This window comes from Cryptomeria japonica, chromosome 3 (genome assembly GCF_030272615.1).
Source record: "Cryptomeria japonica chromosome 3, Sugi_1.0, whole genome shotgun sequence".
NCBI lineage: Eukaryota > Viridiplantae > Streptophyta > Pinopsida > Cupressales > Cupressaceae > Cryptomeria > Cryptomeria japonica.
Window position 1 is genome coordinate 331,884,099 of NC_081407.1, and position 9,890 is coordinate 331,893,988.

The 9,890-nt window shown below is 34.2% G+C and overlaps 1 protein-coding gene across 1 annotated transcript; it reads left to right on the forward strand.

Moving 5' to 3' along the window:
• Nucleotides 1-6,894: 6,894 nt before the first annotated feature.
• Nucleotides 6,895-8,070, forward strand: LOC131874151 (F-box/kelch-repeat protein At5g15710-like). Its single transcript, XM_059217395.1, has one exon. It carries the CDS (start codon nt 6,895-6,897, stop codon nt 8,068-8,070), a length of 1,176 nt encoding a protein of 391 aa, XP_059073378.1.
• Nucleotides 8,071-9,890: the final 1,820 nt, after the last annotated feature.

Consider the following 9,890-nt stretch of genomic DNA (forward strand, 5'->3'; position numbering starts at 1 on the left):
ATTTTACCCCACATGCTTAAAATGCACATGATCATACCTCTATCTGCACATGACACAAACATGTTAGAAAAATATATGCCTATCTTGGGTATGCATGATGGCTCTATTTGATTTTGGATACTTTAACTAGGCATTGCATCTGATACACATAGGGACTAACATATGTATCCATGAGAAAATGTGCATGTACAGGATATAGCCTTTGATTGCTTAGAACTGTTGTTCTAATTCATTGCTTTCACTCAATGCAAGAGATCGGATAGCTAAAGACGAAGGATCTACGAGGAGAAAGGAAAAGCAATCAAGAGTAGATCAAACCCACAGTACCACTCATTCAAACAATGACTGGTTACCTACTCTACATGTTCATTTTTCCTTTTCACATTTACTCATTCATATATATTTCAGTTCCTATATGTATCAACTTAGAAAAGTCAGTCTCACGGCTTGTTGTGTGAGACACATCTATTTTATTGAATTCAATAAAAATTATATTTTTTCCCAAAAGGATTGAATAATCTTTTATGTTTGATTCACTTGTATGAATGTAATGATATTTTTTATCTCTTTAATCTCATAAAGTTATTTCATTTATATAACTGAATGGATTATAAAAGGTTAAGTAAAATGTAAGATTTTCGTTGAAACTTAGTGTCTCTACTTGATTGAGCCTATAGGTGAAAATCTGGTAGCATTTTTGGTGATTTCTATTGGATGTTTGTCTGCTAAACATGAAAACTAGTAGCCTTGTCCATACATCTGGCACAAAGTCACTTAGAAAACATGATTGAAACACAACTTAATTCAAAAAATAACCTTCTAATTTATTTAGTACAGGTTTATAATTTGTCATAGTGAAGTATGGGACTTCACTATCGTGGGTTGTAGATATGTACTTGATAAGCTTAGTGAGGGCTATTTGTGATATTGAAACACGAGTCTTACTATAATAGACTATATATGTATGCTCAATGAATTAGTAAGGGTGACAACAGTAAAACTTCTCAATCCTTTGCAACTCAAACAAACTGAAAACTTGGAAACTTATTGACAACGAGAAACTACAACCTAGGAAATTGACTGTGTTGGAACAACACTTAGGAAAACTCAAAACACTGCTAATCTATAGTGCAACAACACTATTGAAACCATAAAACCTATCCTAGCATATACAAAGGTAGGTCATACCTCAAAGCAGTGTTTGAGGTAAATCGCATTAACTAGGATTGGCAAGATTTCTCCATTCATCTTTGACAACTAAAAATCATTATGTTTCTTGCATCATGTAATGATAAATTGACCACACTAGAAGGTATCAAATTTGGAATGCTTGCCTGGTCTGCGCTTAAGCTCATCCCACTTGAGCACCATGTCGCCTTCTTTGAATATTCTGGGTGTGGCTTTCTTATCGAATACTCTCTTGGTTTGGAGTTGATGATACTCCTTAGATCTAATTTCTTTATCTCTCTTCTCCTCCAACTCCATGAGTTGATAATATAAGACTACCATTGGATCTTCCTCTTCAAACATTTCTAGTTGATGCATGATATCCAACATTGGTAGCTCAACAGAAATAGACAATCTTGACTCTTTGCCATAAACTCACACATATGAAGAATTTCCAATAGATTGCTTGGGTGTTAACCTATCTGCCCAAAGTCCATACTTCAGACTTGTATGCCAAACTCTCTAATTCTTCTCCATGGTTCTCTTGATAATTCTTATCATATTTTTGTTTGTACTTTTTACCAAACCATTACCCTAAATGTAATAATTTGAAGAGGTATTCAGATGAATGTCATTTTTAATAGCCCAATCAGTTACTCTAATGTCCACAAATACTAAAGCATTGTCTGATATGATGGACTCAGGCACACCAGATCTAGTGACTAAGTCATGATAGAAATTTAGCACAACATGCTCATTGGAATCTCTTAAGGAAACTACCTCAATCCATCTTGTGAAATAGTCTATTGTAGTTAGCACCCACCTATGACCTGCACTTGATGCTAGATTGATAGGGCCTATAAAATCAATACACCATCTTATAAAAGGCTGCTCTACCTGAATTGATTGCAATGGTAAAGCTGGCAGCCTCTCCTTACCTACAAACATGACACATTTTGCACACTTTCTTGCCCAAGCATGGGCATCCTTAAATAAGTTGGGCCAGTAATAGTTGGCCCTCATGATCTTCCAAGAAGTTGTCCTTGGGGAAAAATAACCCCCTGCAGTTCCATCACGAAACTCATGAAGTACCTTTTTAGTTTGATCAATATTAATACATCTCAAAAGCATGCCATTAAAATCCTTTCTGAAAAGGATGTTATCAACCAAAATAAATGGAATAGACTATAACTCAAAATATCATCTCTTGGCTCTGCTCAAACCTGGTGGACATTCACCACTCTATAGAAAATGGGTCATATCTTGTACCCAACCTGCACCTAAACCAGGGGAAGCATCTACAGGTGCATCATTAATAACAAACACTTTCTCATCTTGACTCTCCAACTCATTTGCTATTTGTTCACAAAGGCCCTTGCCTCTAACAAGTTTAGTTACTTGGATATCTATGTCATACTCCATAACCTTTGTGATCCATTCAGCCCTCTTTTCATTCAAATCCCTGCTTAAAAGGAACTCTTCCACACCAAGGTGAGAAACCAATAAGTGAATCTTGTTTTTGATTAGATAAATAGGTTTTGAGGGGACTCGAAAACCCTTACAATAGGTTTTAAAGGGACTCTAAACCCTTGGGTTTTACCAAGATCTGAAACCCAAAACAAATAGCTACAAATGATACATCAAAGATAAACAACATCTTAAAACCAACCTAACAACAAAGAGATGTCATTGAAACCAAGCTGAAAGAGGAGGAGGCCAAAGCCTTTCACTAGCTTAAGGGTTTATCAAGGCTCCCATAACCTTCAACAAAAAAAAAGGGTTTTTCTAGGCACCCATAGCCTGATTAATGGGTTTTACAAGGCTCCCACACCTAGAATAAGGGGTTTTCCAGGCTCCCATTACCTGATTAATGGGTTTACAAAGCTCCCACAACTGAAATAAGGTTTTCCCATGCTCCCATAACCTGTAACAGAAGCTCCTGGCCATAAATGACCACACAGCCAATACCTAACCAAAAACAAACAATGGCCAGACTGGGCCCTTGAAAACTACTAGCAACCAACCAGTCCCATGAAGAAACTAAAAACATAGGGTTTTTCCTGGATCCCTCAACCTTTAAAGTGGGTTTTACAAGGCTCCCACAACCTTCTATGGCCCAAAAAACAACAACATTACCTGTATTCACAATATGGCCAAGATAGTTTTTATAGGCTCCCACAACCAACAAACCTATCTAGGACACAGTGCTAAAACTATGAACCCAGAACCAGTTGTAATGACCACCATGAGGGATGAGACCAACTCCCTCAACTAGCAACACAAACCGCAATAGACAACATTCTTCTTCACACCTACTCTCCACCTCAATAGGGCAAGAAGGAATAAAGATCAATATGAAAGTAGGTTTTAAGAGGCTCCTACAACCTACTGAGGCCCATAAAATAATATCTTGTCCTCAAAGTACAATCTGGCCAAGAGGGTTTTTACAGGCTCTCACAACCGTAAAAGCATTCAGGAAACAGGGGAAAACGCATCAACCCAGAATCATCTGCGAAGAAAACCATGATGGTTTTGACCGGCTCCCTCAACTAGCAACACGAACAATAGTAGCTGATAAAATCTCCCACATCTACTCTCCAACTCAATAGGAGAAAGGGCCACCTTAATAGAATAGGAAAGAGAGTAGCCCGACTACCCAGACAACTCAAACATAGCCCAGAACCCATGCCGCCACTCCATCTTCATAGAAGAGAATAACACCTCATACAGAGATCCATGAGAACTGATATGAAGAGCATAAAATACCCTCACCAAGGAATAAGCTAGGAAAGAATAGAGGGTCCACACAAAAAATTCAATGAACAGAAGCAATGGGCCATCCAAAATAGCCAAGCCACCCACAAGAGTGGAAGCCCCACAAAATCTGAGTAGGGAGAACCTATAGCAGACCAACCATAGAAATGAAAAACCCCAACCCCAAAAGAATAGGGTTTCCATCTCCAAGGCTACAGAGAAAATCTCACTCCAAAAGCCAAGAGCACCCACCACTACTGTCACACCTTCCTGTAACCAGACATAGCCCTACCTCCAACACCCAAAAAACTCTTGCAGTCCCCAAACCTTGCCAAGGAGATCAAGGGAAAATTGGAGGAAAATATCACCTCCTTCCCCACCATAAACAACCTAGATCTCCATAAAACTGCAACCAAAAGTGTAATCATCACACAAGGCAAAACAACAAGCACAAGTTGAAAATAAAAGACCTTCCCCTAGCCCATCATCATCATCATCCTCATCCTCTTCACTTGAGTCTTCACCCACAAAAACCCTAGCTCATCTACTTCCAACAGCTCGCCCGTTCCCGCCCATCCTCTCCAATGCAAATGATTACTACCATTAAGTGGATCTTTTTATTAGAGACTAGATATTTTAATTTCTTTAAACTTCTGATAATAGCAAGTACATGTCTCTCAATGAAACTATACCTCTCTTCATATTCTGCCAAACCTTGACTAAAGAATGCAATGAACTGCTCAAAGCCCTTATTATTCTGCTATACAAGAATTGCAAAAATGGTATCCATACCTCCATATGCATAAAGGATAAAATCCTCTGAGAAATTCGGGTTCACCAAGGTTGGGGATATTGCTAAAGCCTCCTTAATAACTTGAAAGTTGTTCTTTGCCTCCTTGGTCCATCTAGACTGTGTTAACAATATGATTAAGTTTTAGTTTATTGCTTGGAACCCTCTGGGTTGAGCAATCATATGTAATTTTCTATAGTTGATGATGTTCGGGATAACAGTTCAAATCGTGTAGATCTGAAAATGTCTAATGATCAAGATAAGATTAGAGCCCTGAGTCAGTTTGCATGTGGTGGCTATAAGTGTACTTTTTGTTGTTTAGCCTTTTATCAATCAAAAAAATTATCTGTTCAAATGAACAATATTTAAGAGTATTGTTTATATATTAATCTAAATTTAGATCAATTAATATATAAGATTAAAGGATAAATTATTTACTATTACTATACATAGTACTTCATTTCCCTTCTAGTGAATTAAGAAGCCTAGATAAATAATTACTACTGTACTATTTATTTCAAGTGCTAGAATTTATTTATATTTCTTTCAATATGATTGATAAATATTATACTTAGCTTGCTCAAAATTATTAGTCCCTTACAATTAATTTGAATTTCAAAAATCATGATCTTTTATCTAATAGCCTATACTGAATTGAATTTCTATTTGCCTATACTGAATTGAATTTCTATTTTTTTGATTGGTTGTTCAAGTTTCATGATTTTTTTTTTTTTTATTTCTTTATCAAATTGATTTTGTTACTATTTTCTGATTCGTTGCTCGATTTTTTAACATGGTTTTATTAATTTTTATTTCCAAACTGATTAATTAAATCGAACGAAAGGGAGATAGGCATATTCATTTTTATTTCCTGAATCATCACTCCCTTCACCTGTTTTCTGTGGGTCATACCTTTTATATTTAAATAATGAAAATAATGTTGTCAATAGAATTTATGTACCGTTTTTTCTAATCGGAAATAATTCACATTCTCCACAGAAATAATTATGTACCACTTTGAAATTATAAGTCCAATAATAGGGTACATCCCTTCAATAATTATAAGTCCAATAATTATGTAAGATGGAGAAGCCAAATCTTCGGTTCACCATATGGTATATCGGATTTACCAGGAGCTTGGATTAAAGGATAAGGAAAGTTACAGAAGTGAAATGCAAGAATCCGGAGAGAAACACAAAAAAAAATTAAAAAAAAATTAGTCCCATGATGCTGATATATGGATTGCTCACAATGAAAGAATACGGAGGGAAATTGGCCAATCACTTCAATTGAGGGAATGAATCTGCAATTTGCCAATCATTCTAATCTATGTAAGCACCAACCAGAAAACTATACAGAAGCAATAGGCTTTTAAATGGTGGATTTTCCTAATAAGCTAACATTAGAAATACTATTGTGTTTAAAAAGAATGAATCTTTTGTTGGTACCACTATTTTAAAAGAGACCAAGAATGTTCAATTTATACCACCATGTTCATTTGTTAGAATGAACTATTAACATTGATAATTATATATGTAATAACAAATTGTGCTTAAATTCTAGCTCAATTATTTATCTTAAGGTTGTTTTATTTTTATTTTATTTTTTGGATTTGAGTATAGCATTATAAAATGTAAAAATTAATTTGAAGGAGAAATTATTATAAAAATTTAATAGATGAGAAAAAAATTCTTGGCCCTGGATGTATTTAAGATGCTCTCAACCTAGAAGCTACACTGTGATTGCCTAAGGTACTAAATGTCAAATAACTATTAAAAAGAAGTGAGATGATGTAACCAAATGATCAAATAAAAATATATTTTATAAAAATTTAATAGATCACATATGTTTTCAAGAAAAGGAAAAAAATTAAATAAATATTAGATCAATAGTTTAAGATAGCTTAATTTCATCTTATTTATTTTAATAAATATTTCCACCAGGTCAGCCTCTCTTAGCCCAAATTTCTATCTTTATTTATTTTAATAAATATTTCCACAGGTCGGCCGCTCTTAGCCCAAAAACTATACGGTCCTTCTCAAATGCCTATAAAAAAGAAATGAAGGTGATTTAATCTAACAATGAAATAAAAATATTTTTTCTTAATCTATTGTTCCAAGAATACAAGCATTAATAGTAGGAAAGTTCCAGAGCTGAAAGAAATTGAGACAGAATTGAACAAAATGGAGCGAGAATCTGTTACACCAGTTGAAAGAGATGGAGAGGGCAGTGATATGTCTAAGTTGCCTCAAGATATGAAGGAAATGGTATTTGCAAAGCTTTCATTTCAATCAATCTATGGCTCTCGTGCAGTCTGTAAGGAATGGAATTCCATTTTATCTTCCCATAATTTTCTGTTATCGCTGCCCACTCAAAATCCATGGCTTCTTATATATGGTAAAAAATTAGATGGAAATAGGTATTACATGGCCTACCATTTTTTGGCACAAAAATGGATGACCCTCCCTCTCTCTTTTCTTCCAAATCTTCAGAGAGCTAATGTCAGAGATTTATCAGGTTGGGGACAGGGATTGCTGCTCTTTCAAGAAACCCCCACTCCACAATTATTTATTTGCAATCCCCTAATGAGATCTTATGCAGAGTTAAAAATAAAATTGACAAACAAATTTATCCGTATTGTACAAGGAGGAAACAAAGGGCCCTATTTGGTAGTGTGTCCCCATTCTAAAAATTTTTCCATCAAAATCTACCACTACTTTCAAGATTCATGGAAGATTAAGCTACAGTTTGCAGCTGAAAGGGGGTCTAATATATCAGGTCATCGATTGAGAGAAATGGTTCAATGCAATGACGCTCTTTTCTGGATGACATTGTTGCCTGAAACTATTGTGGGGTACAAAATCAAAGATGAGGGTTTCATAAATCCTGTTACAGTAGCCCCATTACCTCCTGAAATTGTTCAGCCTGGTGGGCATATTTTGTGTATTGTTTCATATGGTGAGTCCGTTCTTCTTGTGGGGAGCACAAGAAGAATTACTACACTTCAGAGACTTGGTAGAAGTCCTTGGTTGTTTAGAGGAATTGTTATCTGGGAGTTGTTTGAGGATGAGGGAGATGAGTTGGTTTGGAAGTGGAAAGAGTTTGGAAGAATTCCTCAACAGTCTATCCCTCAACATCTTGATCCAACTTCTATTGGACAGTGCGTTTGTGTGGGAGATTACCTGTGCTTCAGCCTTGTATGGTCATGTGAAAGTCCGCCAATATTTGCATATAATCTAAAGGGTGGGTTTTGGCAACGCCTTCCTCCGTGTACAAATCATTATCTTAAACAGATGAAGATGATGTCATTTGAACCGAAGCTCAATAATTATCAGTTTCTAGGGAAATCAAGGGAATGAGAGATTATATGATTATGGTGATAAGTACATTTTGAAAAAAAAATTGGGTTAAAATGGTTTTTGTGAAAGTTTTATGTAATTGTTAATATTTATTTTGATTTTTGTGATAAGTGTTATATGATGATTATTATCTATTTTGAATATATTTCAATGATTTTTTTCATTTATATGGTGATAAATATATATTGAAAAAAATCTGGGTTAAAATGATTTTATGTAATGGTTAATATATATTTTGATTTCCATCATAAGTGCTATATTAGGGTTATTATCTATTTTGAATATATTCCAATGATTTGTTTCATGTATATATTTTTTCAATTAAATAGACACCGTATGGATTATTTTATACAATGAAAAATTTAATTATCTTCTATAAGACTTCGGTGATATATTGATGAAATTAGATAAATATAATATTCATAGTATTTTTAAAATAAGCAATTAATGTTTTTAATAATTATTAATTTTTAATATGTATATTTTTTCATATTATTAAATTTAAAGTATCATATTTATTATTATTTAAAATTATAAATAAATATTTTTATTAAATTAAAAATAAGAAAACGATACATTTTAAATATCAAAATGTGGAAAATTGTTGTAGATCTGTGAATCCATGTTGTTAAGATTTTGAACTCCTAATATTCAAAGCTATCATTACATGTAAGTAAAACGGTGTAAATATAAATTTTGTTTTGTTCTTAATCTTCAAGGTCATCTCTAAAGGAAGCTTTTTAGATTAGATGAATGTGATGAAGATATCAAAATGAATCTTATATGATATCATGTTTTTCATCATGTGTGTAAAGCTCAAGCCTTCATTGAATAAAAAATCTTATGTTTTACCAAGATAAATATTATGCTTAAAAATGTTTAGCAACTTAGGTATATCACCACCATCAAGGTTGATTTGATATACATATTTGTTCCAACATCTTATTGTGATCCATCAATCTCTTAGTGAACAATAAACATCCATCTATGGTAGTAATAAATTCATCAAAAGATAGAAATTAATTACAACAAATAGAGTTTCTTCACTTTATAATTTATTTATTTCCAATGAAGGACTTTATTAGACATATAGCCCATGTTACACCATGTTATAGATTTCCCATGCATGAGGGATTGATATCCAATATCATTACTATTTTTAGCCTATTAGACATGTAGCCCATGCTATACTATGATATATATTCACCATGGATGTTTGATTGATTCCAATATCATTAATATTTTAAGCCTATGGCTTTGTCCAAAGGTAAAGGTTCATCTTGGTTCTTTTAAATAATATTTGCAGGACATGCATCTTAAATAAGTCCATGCCACTTATATCCTTGATAATTCATAATAGTTGACCTAGGAGAACATATCAAAATAAAAATCAAGCTATTACAAATTAGAGTTGGGTCCAAACAATGGATCTAGTAGAGCAATCTAAGTGTTTTGGGCAGCCAGGGAATGAATTTTTTCTTGTGATGAAAATAATTCCAAGAAGAAGAATCTTTTTAGGAGAACCTAAAGTATCAATGCTGGAGGAAACATTAGAGCCAACAAACAAATCAATAGGTAGGCCACAAAAAATTGAGGGGAAACCTAATAGTCTAGGGACAATGAGTCAAGGACCATGGACTAAATGAGGTTAGGACTTAAGGGACCACCAAAAGGGGTTGTAGGAGGGGCCACAAGAGTATGAGAAAAATAAACCATCAAAACCGGGGGCATAGGGGAAGGAATAGAATGAGACACTGAGGCAAGTACAACACCAAGAGATGGAGGCGTAAAGTCCGCAAGAGACTCCTAAAAATAATTTG

Bases quoted from the DNA above. Each gene is read 5' to 3' on its own strand.
- LOC131874151 (XM_059217395.1), top strand. From the start codon at position 6,895: ATGGAGCGAGAATCTGTTACACCAGTTGAAAGAGATGGAGAGGGCAGT.